This window comes from Asparagus officinalis, chromosome 10, assembly GCF_001876935.1.
Source record: "Asparagus officinalis chromosome 10, Aspof.V1, whole genome shotgun sequence".
Lineage (NCBI taxonomy): Eukaryota > Viridiplantae > Streptophyta > Magnoliopsida > Asparagales > Asparagaceae > Asparagus > Asparagus officinalis.
This window is the reverse complement of record NC_033803.1, coordinates 1,319,611-1,340,063: the sequence shown is the minus strand read 5'-3', so window position 1 is coordinate 1,340,063 and position 20,453 is coordinate 1,319,611. Positions and strand designations below refer to the sequence as shown.

At 36.6% G+C, this 20,453-nt stretch overlaps 2 protein-coding genes across 2 annotated transcripts in view; both read right to left on the bottom strand.

Annotated features, from left to right (window-relative positions):
- On the bottom strand, positions 10,176-11,046 carry LOC109825402 (myb-related protein Zm1-like). The gene is made up of 3 exons (XM_020392257.1): positions 10,569-11,046; positions 10,366-10,495; positions 10,176-10,278 (listed from the first exon to the last, which is right to left on the bottom strand). The coding sequence occupies exons 1-3, from the start codon at positions 10,705-10,707 to the stop codon at positions 10,176-10,178; spliced, it is 372 nt and encodes a 123-aa protein (XP_020247846.1). The 5' UTR covers positions 10,708-11,046.
- Positions 16,951-20,453, bottom strand: part of LOC109825401 (oligopeptide transporter 4-like) — an 11,177-nt gene continuing 7,674 nt past the window's right edge. Inside the window, 1 exon segment of the mRNA XM_020392256.1 lies at positions 16,951-17,247. Within this exon segment, the coding sequence (XP_020247845.1) occupies positions 16,951-17,247 (297 nt within the window).

Below are 20,453 nucleotides of genomic sequence, written 5' to 3'. Positions count from 1 at the left end.
TGATTGGATCATCTTCTAACATTCCACTACTTTCCTCATGTTCTTGGAGAAATACAATATAATCATCCGGAATAGCATTTCTCCTTTCTCTCGTGGATCTCCTTAATGGCACTGGTTCTTGAGGTTGTTGAGTTTGTTCTTCTGGAACAGGGAGTTGTTCAACATTATCATCTTGAGGTTCCGGATTTACTTCTTGAGCAACAACAGGTATAGGAACCTGAATATTGTCAAAAGTAACTGTATGGATTGGAACTGAAGCCAATTCCTCCTCAAAACTAATGTCTCTAACCTTATTTCTCCCCCAAAACTCAATACCCTCAAAGAATGTTGTTGTTCCCGTCTCAAAAATATTCCTTATAGTGGGATCATAAAACTTAAAGCCCCTAGAGCGTTCAGAGTATCCAATAAAGTAGTTGCTAATTGTTTTGGAGTCTAATTTCTTTTCATTTGGCCTATAAGGCCTTGCCTCAGCTGGACATCCCCAAATATGTAAATGCTTTAAACTGGGCTTTCGACCAGTCCAAAGCTCATAAGGTGTTTTAGCAACTGCTTTACTTGGTACTCTATTCAGAATGTAAGCTGCTGTCTTAAGTGCTTCTCCCCAGAGTGACTCTGGTAAAGAAGAATGAGCAATCATACTTCTTACCATATCCTTAAGAGTCCTATTTCGTCTTTCAGCTACACCATTCATGCTAGGTGAACCCGGCATGGTGTACTGTGGGACGATACCGCATTCCTCTAGGTATCTAGCAAATGGTCCTGGACGTTGTTCACCTGAACCATCATATCTACCGTAGTACTCACCACCACGATCAGATCTGACGGTTTTAATTCTTCTGTTGAGTTGATTCTCAACTTCAGCTTTATAGGCTTTGAACATGTCCAGAGACTCAGATTTTTCATGAATAAGATATAGGTGCCCATAACGTGAGTAATCGTCTATGAATGATATAAAATATTGTTGACCATTCCAGGATTCCGTAGGGAATGGCCCACAAATATCCGTATGTATCAATTCTAAGACATCCGAAGATCTGTTGGCACCTAATCTTTTCACTTTGGTCTGTTTTCCCTTGATACATTCAACACATACGTCGAAGTCCGAAAAATCAAGGGAATCCAAAATGCCATCAGACATAAGACGCTCAACTCTACCTTTTGAGATATGACCTAAGCGCTTATGCCATAATGTCGCCGAATTTTCCTTATTTAATTTACGCTTAGTACCACGTGATTCCACATGCAAGGATTCATTGTAAGAAGCAATTGTATCAAGCAAATATAGGTTGTCATAAATACTCAAGTAACCGGTTCCCACAACATTTGAATTAAAAGATAAACTGAATTGACTGTTTCCAAATGAACAAGAATAACCTGATTTGTCCAATACAGAAACAGAAACCAAATTCCGTCTAAAAGACGGTACTACAAAAGTATCTTTTAAATCCAAATAATAACCAGTTCCTAACAACAACCTAAAGTGCCCAATTGCTTCCACATCTACCGATTGTCCGTCGCCCACAAAGATGTGTCTTTCAACATCACTTGGCTTTCGGTAGCTCAGGCAACCCTGCATAGAAACACTTATGTGAGTAGTAGCACCAGAGTCTAACCACCAAGTGTTTCTAGGTACTGAAGCTAAATTAACCTCAGAACAGACCAAAGCAAGGAACGTACCCTTATTATCACGCCAGGCGTGATATTTTGTACAGTCCTTCTTTACATGTCCAGGCTTCTTACAGAAGAAACAACCCTGATTATCCTTATGTTGTTTCTTCTCAACTGGACCCTTAGCAGCTTCCTTATCATTCTTCCTTTTCTTGCCCTTATCCTTAGAGGCATAGGCCAAATGAGCACTTTCTGTCTTATCTTGCTTCAACCTGTCTTCTTCTTGCACACAGTATGAAATGAGCTCATTTAGAGTCCATTTCTCCTTTTGACAGTTATAACTGACCTTAAATTGGTTAAACTGTGCAGGAAGAGACAACAAAACCAGATGCACTAATAACTCGTCACAAAGATCGAGTTTAAGTGCCTTAAGCTTTGAAGCAATATGAGACATTTCCATAATGTACTCCCTGATATTTCCTTTGCCCTTATACTTCATTGAAATCAAGCGAGCTAAAAGCGTGCTTGTTTCTACCTTATCGTTTTTCGCAAAACGCTTCTCAATTTCGGCAAGGAAATCTTTAGCCTTAGTAATCCCTTCGGATTCTATGCCCCTGAAGGCTTCCGGAACGCCGCGCTTAATGATCATAAGACTCATGCGATTTGAACGCTCCCACTTCTCATGCTCCTTCTTTGCATCAGGAGTGCTATCCGCATTGAGAGGTTGGGGTTGTTCAGTTCTTAATGCATAGTCAAGATCCATGCAGCCAAGAACAATTAATATGTTCTCTTTCCAAACCTTGAAGTTTGTCCCATTTAGCATGGGAATTGAGTTGATGTTAGCAGAAATTGTTGCAGCAGATGCATTAGCTGAAATAAAACAAAAATGCTCACATCAATAACCATAATCAATAAAATTCAAATAATGACAATCCCCATCCAAGATACCGGCACAACATTAATATCAAGTCTTTGGACAGTAATATTAACTTGTAAGTGATACCTTGTTGCAATGATCAAACATTGACAATAACTCATGTCAAATAATGAAACTATCTTTGGATCGATTCATTATACAAAAGATGCTCACATCAATAACCATAATCAATAAAATTCAAATAATGACAATCCCCATCCAAGATACCGGCACAACATTAATATCAAGTCTTTGGACAGTAATATTAACTTGTAAGTGATACCTTGTTGCAATGATCAAACATTGACAATAACTCATGTCAAATAATGAAACTATCTTTGGATCGATTCATTATTCACATGTAAACCTTATAATTGTCACACGCTTATCATCGCAGATGTGTATACAGTCTAAATAAATATTAACCTTCCTTTGGGCCGATTAAATATTTACACGAAAGCATACACACAAACATCTCACATTCCTCATGAACAATCTACACAAGAGAGGTTACTTTGGCAACTTCTTGTTTCAATTAATCAATTGGAGTGAGAGACAACCTTAATACCTTAGTGTCATAATATTTGAATTAAATAATTGATTAAAAACCGAATTAGATTTAAATTAAAAATTTTAAATCAACTGAATTTCCAAAAACTTAATTGGGGTCTCACAGCTTAATTAGGGCCCATAACTTAATTGAATAAATTAAGTATACCAAAGTGGACCCATGAAAAGCCGAGGCTTAACCATAATGAACACGAAGTTCCCTTAACTTCGAACGCGAGGTTCGACTGTATTGAGTACGAGACTCACTTAAGCACGAACGCGAGGTTCGTCTGAAAATGAACGAACGCGAGGTTCGTTTGATAAAAGAACGTGAGGTTCAACTTGGGAACGAACGCGAGGTTCGTTAAAAAAATGAACATGAGGTTCGTCTGAAGTTCGAACGGGAGGTTCGTCTGAAGTATGAACGCGAGGTTCGTCTGAAGTACGAACGCGAGGTTCGTCTGAAGTTCGAACGCGAGGTTCGTCTGAAGTACGAACGCGAGGTTCGTCTGAAGTTCGAACGCGAGGTTCGTTAAAATTGAGCTTGACGCTCACCTGAGTTGAACGCGAGGTTCACCTTAGAACGAACGCGTGGTTCGTTAAAATTGAGCTTGACGCTCACCTGAGTTGAACGCAAGGTTCACCTTAGAACGAACGCGAGGTTCGTTAAAATTGAGCTTGACGCTCACCTGAGTTGAACGCGAGGTTCACCTTAGAGCGAACGCGAGGTTCGTTGAGCGCGAAGCTCGGTTAAAATTGAACGAACGCGAGGTTCGTTTGAGGTAACCACCTCCTTAATTTTCGTCATGAACCCTTAGGGTTTCAAATTGAAACCGCCGCCGACAAACCCAAGAAACCTTTGATTTTTATTTTCAAAACAGATCCAGAATTGGAAAAAATTGAAGAAAAAAGCAAAGGAAAATCCAAAAAATTCCAAAAAGTTACTGTTCATCAGCAATTTTTCAGTTGCTGTTAATCCGAAAAAACTTTACTGTTCATCCGAACAAAAAACTTTACTGTTCATCCGAAAATTATCGTTACTGTTCATCCGAACCCAAAAATTTGAATCTTTAGCCAGAGATTTATGATAAAAAACCCAATAAAACTTAAATCCCTAAGAATTAATCAAGGTGGCTCTGATACCACTTGTTAGATCTAAATCAAAACTTGAGATCAAAAAAACCATATAGCCATGATTAATTCAAAGAGATTAACAATAATAAAAAAAGAGCGGAAGCTTATACCTGAATCCATAGATTGATCTTGATTTTGGGTTTTGGATCTTCTAACCTTAGGGTTTTCTCTTTAGCCGAATTTCTCTCTTAGATGGGGGTGAAGAGAATTAGAGAATGTTACCCTAGGTTAGGGACCATAACCCCTTATTTATAGATGTTGTACTTTTGTAATTTAGCCCCTCAATAAATTACAATTACAACCTGGTATCTGCACATATAACCCCATGACTTATTTAAATACCAAATTAACCCAACTTAATTGATCACTTTAGTGGGTTATCCTGAAAGATAGCAATACACATTGATTAATCATATGTGTCCACAAATAGATTTATTAGATTAAATCCAACAAGAGTAGTCTGTTATTTTTTTTGTGATTAAAATGAAAAAAATTAATATATTGATATAAGATAATAAAAAATGTTATGTGTTGATATCTTTATATTTGTTGAATAAATAGATTTATCTATTAGTAGGATTTATATTAATTTAGTTACTAATTCATATTTATAATTGTATAAGTGTACAATAATTTTTTTCAAATCCGTCATATTTAATTTTCCTAAAAAATTGTTTGGATAAGTTAGCTTTTCAATGATGAGAACACTAATATGGGACACTATAAACTTTTAGTTACTTCATTAGCATTATCTCATCTTAAAAACTACTTGATAACTTCTTCTACTCTCCATATTTTTCTAATTACAAGATACTTTATACCACTTTTAGCAATAATTTCTTAAAATATATATTCATACTGATACTGATTATTAATTAAGATATTAAAACACGCAAGTGGGCTTAGTAAACTTATTAGAACCCAAGATGTGCTTCAGGGGTTGCAAATCTAAGACGTGCTGAATTACGAGGCCCATGGAATCGCGTTCTTTTGAACCAACCCAGGCCCATATATTCTCAACCCTGGAGAGGAAAAGAAAAGCGGGGAATTTTTGCCGCCAAAAAAAAGCATCAAGGGTACCCTTCTCCCTCTTATGAAAATCCCCAGTTTCCGATTTTTCTCAAATCAATCAACGAATCAAATCGAATTCTGTGAACTCAATTGCATCTTCTTCATCCGCTATCACAACGCCGACGTAGGCCCCCTGGATCTCTTTTCTCTAAACCCTAACCCTAAAACGCCATAACTGATCTCTATATTTATTTATTTATTTATTTTTGTTTCTCCCTCGATCTCTTCGCAGGGAGTGATGATGATCCTGAATCTGAAGGCTATGAGACCGCTTCAAATTTTTTACTTGTACTTATCGAGGTAAATCTGCATTTTCTTGTTTCTATATTTGTAGATGTTGTATAATTAGTAGTCTACTATAGAGATAAACATCAATCCTTTAAATCAGTGGGAATCTGAACGTAAGTTGTTAATTGTGCAATCTAAATTTCAATATTTCATGTCCTTTTCAGATCGTGGAAAGAAAAAAAAAACACCTAATATGTTAAATGAAATTGAAATTTTCAACAAAATTAGAAGCGCGTAGGTTCCGTAGCTCACGGAACATGTAGTTTTCCTTTAATCATTCATAAGGCCGAGCTAATATTTGATATTTTCATTTGAGAGTGGATTTGCACTAGATTATGGGTTTTAAAGGGATGATGATGTGAATGGGAAGATAGAGGAGAGAAAATTTAATTGGAGGAAAAGGGAGGAATATAGGTAAAGGTAGAGAGGTCAAATGTGGAATTTTTTAGAGGAAATAAATACGGGGGAAGAAAATGTTGGAACAAACCCGACGTCCAATAGAGCAAGATCCCAGCGAATAGTAGAGTAGAAGTAATAAAATGAACACAAATTTACGTGAAAACCCTCCTAAATGAATTTGGGATAAAAACCACGGACAATGATAGAAGAATCCACTATGAGGAAAATTTAGGAGTTACAATCTCTCTTTTTAAGGAGAAACTCTCTATTTTTTCTCTCTCTTTCTTCCCCTCTCTTTCTTTTCACTCTTAATTGGAAACACTAGGATGATTTAAACTTAACACTAGAGAAAGCTATATATAGTTGAGTTTGTGGTAGGTGCGCATTGTTACTACAGTGTTGCTGCAACGTAGCAGCACTGCGGTTGGTGATTACTGTAGCGGGTAGGTGTTTACTGTAAACACAGTAACTTTCCATCAGAAAAAGTGCATAATCGAAGGTAATCAAGTCAGGTAGAAAAATAATATCGTAAGGAAGAAGTTGATTGAAGTTCTTTTTTTTGTGTGGAAGAAACACTATTAGGAGAGAATACTAAATCAACAAAATAGTTAGATAATATTGTTCCTCAAAGAAGTATGACTATCAAACTCTAAACCAACAAAATTGGAGAGCATTTATAGAAATTCCAGATGTTGGTTTATGAAAGACGAATGTTTGAAGGCATTCACTCATAAAATGAACTACCAATTAGAAATGCAGCTGGTTAGAAAGGCTTAATTGTACCTAAATTCCCTATAGTTTTTCGTACTTTGCACTTGTATACCCTCACTGACAGCACTTGTATACCCTCAAGTTTTCAAAGCTTGCACTTATATTACTTTGCACTTGTATACCCTCACTGACAGCACTTGTATACCCTCAAGTTTTCAAAGCTTGCACTTATATACCCTCACTTTTTGTGCCAGCACTTATAAACCCTATAGTTTTTAAAAACTATCACTTAAATACCATAAAGTTTTCAAAACTTGCACTTAAATACCCTAAGGTTTTTAGAACTTGCACTTAAATACCCTGAAGTCTAAAGTTTTCAAAACATGCACTTGATTACCCTCAAGTTTGCATAAATGAGGTGTTTAAGTGCAAGTTTTAAAAACATTAGGGCGCTTAAGTGATAGTTTTTAAAAACTGTAAGGTGTTTAACTCTGTCAAAAAAAGTAAGGGTATATAAGTGCAAGTTCTAAAAACTTTAAGTTATATTAAGTGCTGCCAAATACAAGTAAGGGTATATAAGTGCAAAGTAAGGGAAACTATAGGGTATCTATAGGGTATTTAAATGCAATGAAGACTTTAATTTGGATCAATATTTTCTATCTTTAGTTAGATTAGAAGCCTCAGGCCTGTATGAAGGTAGTTCACAGCCAACTTTTGGCAGACTAGATCACTACAAAATTTTTTTCCCTTGTGGATTCAATGTTCCTCATGGATTCAAGGCTTCCTGGTGAACTCCGAATTTTATCCCATGGTTTGAAGTTTCAGTTCTGGTCATTTCATCATGCTTCCAAATGTGTTAGTTGATACTCACTACTGTGACTTTTGTAAATTTCGTTGTGAGCTTTCTAATTATCGGCCATATGTCCAAATCTTATATACTAAAGCAGAAAATCACGCTTAAATATTGCAATAGTATTAAATTGCTCTTCTGTAGTAAAATGGTCCATATAAATGGGTTCAACCTGTTCCACATCATGTTTTTAGTCTCTACTATACATTTCTACCAGTGTGCAAATAGTTGATTACTTCACGGAGTTGCAACTGTTGCTAGGTCCTACACAGTTCTTACCAGACACTCAGGTATCCATCATTTGCCATCAGTTTTCCCTTTCGTGTTTTGTTTTTTTCCCTTCTTTTGATTGGGGAGGATTGGGTGTTAGACTGTTAGTCTATTGTACATGTAAATACATATATAGAGAACTTGTAGTCTTGTAATAATAGTGTATATACATGTATAAAAGGGCACATTCGTTGTGGACAAGATTGGATATTAGAGTTTATGTATCCGCCCATTTTCTTTGTAGTAATATATCTGTACTTTATATATAAATGACACGTACGAAGTGTGTATAAGAGGGTATGTTTCCTACGTGGCATCCAATAAGGTAGAATTCAAATCTTGAATGGACCCTGCTCCATGTACAGATAGTCTGCTTCTATCTTGTAAGCCTGTAATCACGAGCTTTGGGAGCTGACTCCAAGATCATGTCACCTGGCTAGTACCTAATTCATTTTCCCGACAAATTTTAATGCATAACATTTGGTGAATTACAATCCTTATTGTCCTTCAGTTCACTACTAGCTTATAAGTGATGAGCAACTGGAATGGGACATGGAAACTGAGTATGTGCTCCAAAGCAAATCATTCAAGTTAAGATCACACAATTTTCTTTTGCCATGAACACCAATCACTTTGATTTCATAATTCAAGTTACAGGTAACCATCCCAATTGGTTACTGATAGTACAGTACAAATTGCTATGTTAAACACTTCATTAGGACACATGGCAGTTAAAACAGCCGATTCATTTGAAGCCACAAGCTAGACAATCTTCATTCACAAGTAGAAATAGAAAACAAAGTTCTTGTTTATTATGATTGATGTTGAAGCCCTGATATGGGTATCCAAACTCTCTTTTACTAATTCTCTCAACCACAAGTCTAATTGTGTTAGGAAAGATGTGATCGTACCTTCCCATTTGTACGCTAGCGCAAATTTAGCCTTAAATATCACTGATTAAATCCAGGCACCTTCATGTTCAGTTAATCACTATTCCGTCTGATTATTATTGACAAGGTGTCTGCAGTTAAGGTGACAAAAGAAATATTATTCGTTCATTCGCGAAACAACCAATACTCTTACTCTTTAAAGGAATACAAGTAGAGTTAAAAGCTTATTGCTAAATACACACAAGTGCAAGTGTTAAATTGTGGAGCTGAATGATTGTGTTGATATTTGTGAAATATTTATGTAAGCATTATGAATATATATTTAGAAAATACTAATGCCCTCATCTATTTGAATGGAATTAGTCCAACTCTTGACAGACATAAAATCCCCTCTTTCTCCACTTCTATAAATGCATAATCTCACACCTCAACTCTTTTTAACGTCACCGAATAAGGCTAAGTCAGATATACCCAACATTTCTATAAAGGACCTGTTCAAATTTTTCTGAAGTCATGAATGAATGGAAAAACCTTCATTCAGTTTATACTCAAGAACAAAATATTCCCGCATGCATAAACTAACTGATATTAAATAAGGATTACTCACATTAACAAGGAGAAATCTATGATGACTGCTTCTTCACTGTATTTTGCATTAGTTTTAATTAACACATTTATACTGATCAACATTGACCGGATTTGGTGAGTGAAGCTAGGAAAATGTTCACCCTCCACTTCCAAAGATTCTTGTTATACTACAATCTTTGTATAATCTTTTAGCAAGCACATTTTCTTGCAGTCATATTTCTTGTAACCATTGCATGAGGGCACTTGTAATCAATATAAGATATCTAAAGGTGAGGGTGAAGCTTGCAGTGCTTGAAAATAACTTGCCACTGGGTCTGCCCCCTCCACCTGTGCAGTAGCAGCGGCACACTCTTCCCACGAGTCTAGCTCCTTCTCTAAGTATTGCAGCCATCTCTCTTTTTCATCTTCACCCTTAGCTTTGATGTTTTGATGATGAGTTTGTGGTGTAGCAGCAGCAGTAGTGTCCCTTGTCAGTGCAATATTTAAGTCATCATTGATCATATTCCAAATCTCTGGCTCGATCAGAATCTCGGGCAAGTCGACCAGAGTATTACCGTCATCACCTTTTACTCGCATGTCGGAGGAGGGAGGTTCAACATTTTCGTGTGTTATTTCTGAATAAGAAGAATCCTCCAACATATCCCACATGTCCAGATTGGGCTCAATGGATAACTCAATCTTGTCAATTTTGTCATCCATAGCTTCATGCTGTTCCTTGTCAGTTTGCTCTTTCTCTTTTTTGCTCTCACCTTCATCAGAGCATGACACAGAAACAGATGCAGTAGTCATTGACGACGGTGAGCTTGGAATTTCTTCAGGGTTTTCTCCTGATTTTTTCTCCTTAGGCACCAATCTTTTCTTCAAGTGGGTGTTCCACACGTTTTTGATCTCATTATCAGTTCTACCCGGTAGGCAAGACCAATCTTTTCTTCAAGTGGGTGTTCCACACGTTTTTGATCTCATTATCAGTTCTACCCGGTAGGCAAGATGCAATCTTAGACCATCTGTAAAACCAGTTCGAACCTTTGATTAAGGAAAAGATTATAATTAACAATGCACAAACAAGTCAATCAGAATTTTAGTTCATTTACTTGTTTCCTAGTAATCCGTGGAGCTTGATAATGGTATCCTCCTCCTCTTTGGTAAAGTTACCACGCTTTATATCAGGTCTAAGGTAATTGATCCACCTTAGTCTGCAGCTCTTTCCACATCTCAGAAGCCCTGTTTAAAATGAGGAGTTTGATTAACTTAATTATACATATAACATAACCGTTCCATTGAGACATGAAGCTACCTGCAAATTTCGGGAGAGCTCGCCAGTTGCCATGGCCGTACTTGTGAATATAGGCAATGAGCCGCATGTCCTCCTCTGGAGTCCACGAGCCCTTGTTGAGTCCCACTTTTGCACAGCAGGGAGCTCTGCCTCGGCCCATTTTTACAGACTGCAGTAAAGGGACTTGTTATTGCTTCTGGTTGCAAAACTCAAAGACCTGAGAACTTATATAGAGGGAGACAGAGTTTGATTGATGATAATGGCCTATTCACTTCCCCTCACCAAACACTTATACACAAAGAACTCTATTTATAGGACTAAAGGGAGGGAAGATACCATAATTTTTTACAAAGATAATATGGAGTAATTGTCCTAATTGGTGAAAGATAATAGTACATGGCACCAAAATTTGAAAATGGTGCAGATTCTCTTGAGTGGTCTTATCGTAGATTGATGCTGTTAGATGAAGGGGGCCTTCACTTTTAGGATTGAATGGCTGATTTTGACTTATCACTAATTTCCCTTTGATGCTTGAACAGTAACATCATTACTCTTTAATTAATTGATCACCGACTTGTCATTAACCAATTTTTTAGAAGAAAAGCAATGCTTCAGTTTTCTTTTTGGTGATAGACAAAGAGAAGTGAATCATAATCATTGGAAGAGGTTGAACAATCTCATTTATTGGTGATATTATGTACCTCTACTAAAAGGGATCTAATTGTGTTCCTACGATCAGATTGTGCCTGAATGTTGGCCTGCTAGTTCTACTGTGCTCTAATCACAGTCTAATTTAATCTAATTAGTTCTAAAGTATCTGATTTATGCCTGTATTAATGGGTTAATTAGCACAAAATGTGTCTTATTTTGATTATTATCGTAATGTGAATTCTTCTATTGGAGTTTTTCTCAGGATGGAAAGATCTCTGTATATCAGATAGTTGTTCATTTCATTTTATGATCATGACAAATTGGATGGAGAAATTTCAGCAAAACACATGGCGTGCTCATGACTGTGTTCTGTTGAATATCGCACCTATCAAAACTGGATTAATTTGTTCATTTGACATTGACTCAAAGGACAAAAATCTGGCAGGCATTTCATTAAGATCTCTACTGCTGCAGATTTTGCTTCTATTTCCGCAAGACTGAAGGAAGTGGACACAAGAAAATTAGCTGTTTGATTAGTTGTGTTTTGTAATTCAAATTTTGTCCAAGTGAATAATCCATTTAACTCATCAATTTCTTTTCTGTAGAATTTGAGGCCTAACATACTAACATTACCTTTTATAAACATAATAGTATCTAAATCCAAAGGAATAACATTTTAGAAGTTCAAAACTAATTATTTAAAATTTATCTTTACAGGTTCCGGTCAGCAATAGCTTCTAGCGTGAGACATTAGATGAATCAGAATCTGGGTGTTGTTGTGTGGAGAACAAGTCAGTTTCAGGTGAGTTTGCTTTTTCTATAATCATCTGTTAAGTTTGTGTAAAAGCGAGTTGATGTTTTCACAAAGGATTAGCTAATATATGGATGCCTTCACAACAAAGGAAATCAATGAGCTGTGACCAAATATCTGAAAACCTATAAATATTACCACACTTGCCGACTTCCTTTATCAAGCTTTGCATGCATGGCCTGCCTAAATTACATACTTAAGATAGCAATTAAAGTAAGCAGTCACAAAACCTTGTATTTAAGATTATGTAGTTAATCTTTAAAATAGGTCAAGTTTCTCTTGTGGAAGAATTTGACATCGGAGTTTCACCCTTGCGTCCTATGTTTAGATCACCAGCTTGAACCCCACAATATCGTGTCAAGACAAGGAGAATTCCGAGCTTTTGGCCAAACCTAAAGGCCAAGGGGACCCTTCAACAACCCACATTACCCTACTAATAAATAAAATATTTCCATCCTGGTCTTTGAGTTAGGGTAACAAACCCTCTTAATGGCAATTTACCTTACAATTACCTAACCTTTGACATGTGGTTTACATAATCTAGTCAAAATTTGGGTTGCTCTTGAGGACTTTGGGCACCTACAAGCTTTGCATAGCTTTGAATTTGTGTGTTTTCAATTTAAGTCCTTGACTCCTACTTGGGGGTTTTCTCACCAACATGTCATTGATGTCATTGACATTTTAGCTGCCTATATTGTCTCGCTTGGTTAGCCACTGAGACAGTGAACCCATCATTGATTAAATATATGCAAATGTGCAACATATGCTGAGATCAGAATCAATGGATGTACGCACAACTTTAGGCTCGTAACTTTAGGTTCTATATTTGCTGTTGGGTGTGACTGTCATACTTAAAATCTATAAGCAAACAGTAGTTACAGGAAAAAAGGTGCAAATGTAATTCACATTTTTCTTTTGAGCATTAATACGACATACAACATATTGTAGCTCACACGGATTTAAGTTGTTGTAACTTTAGTTTGCAGATGTAACACTAGCATCATCTGCAACTTCTTTACTTTAGTAGTGTGGTACCCTGTCACATATTAGTTTTTGCGGGGGTTTGGGTCCAATTCACTTCCAATTTGCTGGTGGGGCATCTTACCATCAAAGCAGCTAGAGATCCAAATTATATATTGGAAATAGATCGATCAAAAAATAATAGATTCAAATGGAAAATTAAAATAAGTATTTATTATTCCAACCCGTAATATCTTCCCAATATTTTGTTCGTTCACATAAAATTGCGTAATAAAATTTTACATATTTTTTTGTTAGCATTTTGTTCAGAATCTAATTCACAACAAATTATGTAGAAAAAAGCAGACAAAACGGTCCCTCCGAGGTGCAACATTTCAAATGTGACTTGTGTGCCGACATAAATGAGTCACCATTAATTTTATTTTGCCATCCATTTGACTTGTCCTTAACCTGGCTTCAAGCTATACTATGACCACAGCTTGATAGGATCCTGCAGTTCTTGTTGGTGTCAAACAAGTTTGCACTCTATCAGCCAGCCACAATCATGGGAATCTTGACCGTAATCATACTATCATAAAATCTAAATGGGCCAAGAAGGTCATGATAAAAAAAGATCTAATATATAATTTTTAATCATACTATCATAAAATCTAAATGGGCCAAGAAGGTCATGATAAAAAAAGATCTAATATATAATTTTGAAAGTGAGGCAACATTTTTATTTTTTGGCCAAGAAGGTCATGATAAAAAAAGATCTAATATATAATTTTGAAAGTGAGGCAACATTTTTATTTTTTGGGTCTTTTTTTTGGCATATATACCCTTAAAGAATGGATATCTGCAAAAATATCCTCCAAATCCCAGTATTTGCAGAACTACCCCTCAAATCATCAATTTAGGAAAAAATTTCCCTCAAAACAATTACTTATCAACTTTAATAAGCTAATTTGTAATTGCAATGTAAAAATTATAAAAAAATAATTAATATTTATCACCAAGTTGATGATTTATTGATTTTAGGGAAATTTTTTCTAAAGTTGATGATTTGAGGGGTAGTTTTGCGGATAGAAAGATTTGGGGGCATTTTTGCAAATACCTATGATTTAATGGGTACATATCCAAATGACCCTTTTTTTTCATAACAGTTTCAATAGAGGGTGATCCAGTCGGTCCAAGTGCCAAGTAGAATAAGTAAGGAAACAAGATATTTTCATATAGTTGTGGCTCAAAATTTTCTGACAGAGGGTATATTATCTGATTATTTAGGTGTCATAGTTATCTGTTTGATAGTGTAGTTAAACGAATAAGGGGAATAACTTCCATTCCTTAGGGGAAATGTTTTCTCGTATATATTTTATTTATTTATTTATTTCAGACAGAGACATTATAGTTATTTGAAAACAAAGTTTATGTTTCTTCGAATTTACTTTATAGTTAATATTGGGTTAGAAATTCTACTCTCACAATCCAAATTTGTCCATTTCCCCCCTCTATTTCTTGGTACTTGATCATTCTTACATCTACAGGTGGATCATGGATGCACATACTGGCCAAATTGTACGTTATCATATGTCTCAGCGGTAGATTAATCCTCAACTCATTCCCTTGCATGCACTTTCATACTTTGCTTAATGTTTATAAATAGAACGAGCGACACTACTGTAGTCTAACAAAAATGGCAACTTTGCTGTGAATTCATCATTGCTTGACCAACACCTCCCGTACAAGAGAAAGTATCCAGTGGGTTGGGTTCGTTTGACATATGGTTATTCCAAGAGATGAGAACTATAGGATCAGTGCAAAATATGGAGGATTTAGGATAAATATACCGATCTAAGGGTCATTCTCTTCCTGGATTACCACGTAAGACAGTGAACTGGGTCCAAGTACGGCCTCCGCGTCCTTCAGGTTCAGGTTCAGGTTCATTAGTGTGGCTTACTCAACTCATCATCTCCTTTGTGAAAGCATAATTGTCATGAATCACTTTATCTAAAACTATAAATCATTGAATTGTACTTAAACAATACATTTCAAGTTAACGTAATTTGAACATTCTCCCAGTGTGAAATCTCTAGTAGTTTTGAATTCCTATAGGAGGCAGAATAGAGGAGAAACAAATGGATATATTTAAAATTTGACAATATCAAGAATCATATTATCAAAAAACTTTAATTATTAGATTATATACAGTACCAGGATATGCAATACACAAACTAAAGGTGCTAGATGAAACTATAGTTCAGTCAACTGAATATATCCATCAAGGTGTCTATAATGTTAGTGCCAAAGTAAGAGATTTTCATAAAATACATTTCTCTAGTGTACCTGTTCATTCTCGGAGTATTATCATTCTAACTCAAGCTTTCTAACTTAAATGTAATTAGGTCTAAACATATGGGCATTGCGAGTACGTTTCATTGAGTTCAATTTGAGCTGGAAAGTTCAAGTTAGAAAAACATTATTCTTCTTTTTTGTATTGAGTGGGTTTATCATAAAAATAGATTTTTCTCCAACTTTTCTACTTTTTAAAATCGTCAGAGAAGAAGATATAAAGGATTCTCCTGCGGAACTAATAAAGTTTGTACTAGCATATAAAGGGATGTAATTTCTTTTAGTTTTTTAAGACTTGTTAGACCTACAATATTAGGTTCTAGGTCTAGCATTATGTTTTATTTTATTATATTATTATAATATATACAAAGCAAAAGGAGTCTTTGGGTTAAGGAGTGACCTAACAACATGGTTGCTCAAATTAATATAGATCAAATATCTTGTTAAGGAGGATTAATAAGACACGTGCTTTACGATGAGAAAATTACGAGTTCCATATCCACATCCAACATTATTTTAGAGAATCTCTCCTATGTTAGGCGTGCTAAGCATTTGTCTACTTTCTCAGGATTAATTAGTTGGATTATTTAACCCTTTCGGTTTAGCTTTGGCGATGTCATGTACAATTAACTTTGTATGGATTAAGCTGAACTCGTGGGTAATGTTTTAGATGATGGGTATTGGTGACTGGTTACATAGCAATTGAGCTAGGATGAGAACTAGCTGAGTAGAGTAAAATAGAAAACAAATATATGTCGACTTTTTCTCTAATAATTGATCGGTATAATATAAATCAAATGTCACATGTCGAGGGATTAAGTGAGCACTAAAATATGTTCGTACGCTACCTTCCTTAGCCAAAAGGTAGCTTTTCTCATCTTATATTTGCTTGCTTGAGCTTCTCCTGCAAATCCATTTCATAGCGATGTGATTGGCACTAGCGAGAGGACCTTTATAAGGATAGTTCTAACTTTGATTAAGTCAAGAGATTTGCTTTTCAGTTTTATTATCAGATTAGTAACTGTCAGGCTCCTAGAGACAAAGCCTAGCTACCACCTTCTTTAGAAAAAGATTGGAGAGTTTAAGTGCCCAAGATTAGCTTTAGTTGGTAAACCAAGTGCATCATACTCCCAGGATCAAAGAGAAAATTTTTATAACTGATTTCATCTCATACATCAAGGGTCTGTTTGCTTGATTGACAAGAGACCAATTCTCTATTTTTCGAGAGTAATGATGGGTATAAGCAACTCTGTGTTTCATTAATAAAATGTTTACGGCATAGTTACATGGTTTGCGGTACGTAGCGGGTCGTTGTATGAATTCGGGTATGCAGTTCGAGACTAAAATTTTGGATTCGACAGGGAGTAGCTTGCTTCGATATGCAAGTTCGATATAGGATACAATGTAATTTTTTTTTGAGTATGCTTATCATTTTTTAAAATGTATAGTAGAAAATTAGAAACTAGAAAACTAATCATGCATTTCAATATTTTTTCATACAAAATACGTCAATACTTTATTTTTATAGTTTTTGAATACATAACTTAAAATATTAAATATTAGACATCATCTTAATAATTTTTTCTATTTTGCAACGTTCTTCCCCTTAACATCAAGTGCAACTTCTGCTTATTCCGAGTCCAAACAATTCCATTTGAGCTCCTTCAACTTACTTGAAGGGTCCTCCAAGTTATTTCGATCCTTACCCCATCCTTTATATGGACAAACTTTGTAGTTCTCACAGAACCGTGACAGGAGGCGAATGTTTAAATGGATGAATACTAACTTATCCGCCCTTCCAGTATTCAATCTATTCCTTTTCACATTATGTATGTAGGAATAAATAATCCAATTTCTCTCAGCTGAAGATCTACTAATAGGCCAAGACAAAATCTTCTTAGCAACATCAGTTAAAGAAACAGTGATCTAGAATTAGTTATTAACTTTGAATAACTTCCACTTGTTGAAAGAATACTTTCGATAAAATTATCGAAACATATAAAAAAATCCAAGCGCATGTGCATGAAAACGGACTTGTAAATCAATTTTGGTCCTCTCATACTAGTAAGCGATATGCTAATTTTGAGGAATCAATTCGTGTATCGGAGAGAATCGGTTCATAAATGTATTGGGAATTGGTTCACATGAACTATTCGACAGTTCGAGGTGGGGTTTAGGGAATCGGGCAACTAATGGTTTAAGGAAATCTCTCCAACTACTAAAACAGAAGAAGATCAATGCTTATATGGTGTTATAAATGGATTTGAAATTGTCTTCTGGTCAATGGAGAGATCATTTTCTGAATCATAAACGTCTAATAGTATCTAGATAGTTGTGAGCGAAGGCGCGCCCCTATCGTCGTCGTCCTCCTCCCGATCGTCTGCGACGTCGATTCCTCCCTTTGTTAACCCGTCAGCACGCTCAGCCGCAGTATCTACAGTCGATGCGAAAATCGAAGCCCAAGCCCGATCACTAACAATCGCAGAGCCCACCAACCCCACATCGTCGTCGAAACCGTCGACAGTCCTCATCGACTATTGCAGGGATCAATCTCTGAATGCCAACAGTCCTCGTACCAAGGGGAAGGGGATGATGGGGTACGAGGAAGTTGAGTTGCAGGAGGAAGAGGGGCGAGCACCCTCCTCAGGATATCGGTGGTGATGTCGGGGAGAGAAACCTGACTAGGATCTTGGCGATAATTCTGGGGGTAAGAACCCTGCAGATCAGGTTCTTGGTGATCTTGTTAGGAACGACCCTGCAGATGAGGTTCTTGGGGGGTGAGAACTAGTATGCTGACGACGATGCACTGCAGATGATAAAAGGGGGAAGATGTATGCGTAGGATGGCGAGCAATAGTTGTGGGGGGAGGGGGAGATGTTGTGAAGGCCGAGTGATTGGGCAACCGAGAGGCTGTAGCTGGAATTTGTCAAGAGGGAATGAGGAAGAACCGGTGGAAATAGGAGATGGATAGGTCGGAGAGGGACAAAAGGCAGCGAGGAAGGCTGATAGGGAGGAGGGCTAGGCCGAGGGATAAGAGGGTCAGGGAGAGGGCCAAGGAGAGGGATGAAAGAGACAAAGAAAGGCAAGATAGAGCCGAGGGGTGAAAGAGAGAAATAAAGGGACAACAGGGTCATTGAGAGGGCTAAGGAGAGGGAGGAAAAGGCGAAGGAGGGGGAGGAGAGGGCGAAGGAGAGGGAGGAGAGGGCCATTGAAAGGGCTAAGAAGAGGGACGAAAGAGACGCAGAGGCTTGAAAGGGTTGAGGGGTGAAAGAGAGAAAGAGAGGGACGACAGGGCCATTGAGAGGGCCAGGGGCCAGGGAGAGGGAGAGGGCGAAGGAGAGAGTAGAGGGCCATTGAAAGAGCCAATGAGAGGGATGAAAGAGACAAAGAGAGGCGGGAGAGGGTCGAGGAGAGGGGTGAAAGAGAGAAAGGTAGGGATCACTGGGCATCGAGAGGGTCGGGAGGAGAGGGCGAAGGAGAGGGAGGAGAGGACCAGGGAGAGGGCCAAGGAGAGGGATGAAAGATGAGATAATACTAAAGTCTAACACTACGAGACCTCTCCCCCTCATAATATATGAAATAATTTAAGAACAAGGTTACGCGTTCGATTTTCTTTATACTTCACTAAATTCGACAAAAACCGACATCAATCCAGGGGATTAATTTTATAAGTTTTACTATAAAAATAATAATAATAATAATAACAAGAGCAATAATAGCAATGACAATAATAATAATCATGATAATAATAGCATATAAGTGTTATACAACATATACATGGAAAGATTTTGCCTCAAATTATCACTTATAAAGAATTTATAATTTGTAAGTATATCAAACTAATTCCCTTTTGGTTGCTTTGGTATCGCTACCAAAATTTATATTATTTGCATTTAGTGAAGCTACATAGCTCAAAATTTTAAGACGTATTAAAATCTCATAAAGGTCGCATCTCCTCAAACAAAAAAAAAGAAAGAATGCAGGAGATTAAATGATAATGCTAAGCTCCCGGCCTAGCTAGATTCACCAAGGAATTAAGCAAAAATCAGTAGACAAACATTTTTCCACATAGAGAAAATGCATTTTATAACTTTAATTATTAGTTCTTTAAAAAAGCATTTTCTTTTCAAACAAAATTTAGATGAAAATATTGAAAGTGTCCCTGTAATCAGTTAACTTGGAGAGCAAGTAAATGAGAAAAACCCTTCAATTTTCTAAAATATAAAGGCCCTTAACCGTTTCTGTTCTCCCACATCTCTCTCTCTCTAAAGGCCCTTAACCGTTTCTGTTCTCTCACATCTCTCTCTCTCTCTAATAGATTCTGATTTACCATTTCAACAATACTAATAGCACATGATCTTATCAAAACAATACACACAACATAAATTGACAAAACACACAATATATCTTATCAACATAAACACCAATTCTCCAACTAATTTCGTCACATGTATTTAACAAAAATCAACTACCAATGTTCAAAGTTTGCCATAAGCATCCATAATTTGGCGACATGTGTTTTTAAGTGATTGTCCCGTCAACTAAGCGTTGTAAATTCCTTTCCAACATAATAACCACTAATCTGATAGAAGACTCAACAAATATTTTCATAAAACACTCGTGCAACAGAGGGCAATCATACAGTACAAGAGCAAAATGCACGGATAAAAAAACTACACAGAACATGAATATTTTTTCACCCATGAAAACTTCTGACGCGTAAACAACGATGCGATGGAAAATTTCTTGTAAAAACTGGTTAAAAAGTGATCGTCCTATCAACAAAATAATATTCTCATAACCAATGATCCAATCAAACAACTAAATAATATTCTCATAAAACATTCATGCTATGTTTGAAAGCACTTCTTAGTTCCTTCCCCTCCCACCCCACCCCCCAAAAAAGAAAATTCCCTAAAAAACCCAAATCCAAATATGACGATGATGCTACTACTGGAATTATGATGCTGCTACATGAAAAAAAATAAAAAATAGGTAAACAAAACTTGCGTAGCCGGCGACGTCGACGAGGTTGGAGGAGACCGCGGGGAGGGAGAGATCACAGAGAGGAGCGGCTGCGGAAAAACAAAGGAAGAAATGGGAGAAAACGTGGGTTCGGGTTGGATCTTACA

Coding starts and splice junctions, on each gene's coding strand:
- LOC109825402 (XM_020392257.1), bottom strand. CDS start 10,707: ATGGGCCGAGGCAGAGCTCCCTGCTGTGCAAAAGTGGGACTCAACAAG. Junction 10,496..10,568: donor AGCTCTCCCGAAATTTGCAG/GTAGCTTCATGT, acceptor CATTTTAAACAG/GGCTTCTGAGATGTGGAAAG. Junction 10,279..10,365: donor CACGGATTACTAGGAAACAA/GTAAATGAACTA, acceptor CTGGTTTTACAG/ATGGTCTAAGATTGCATCTT.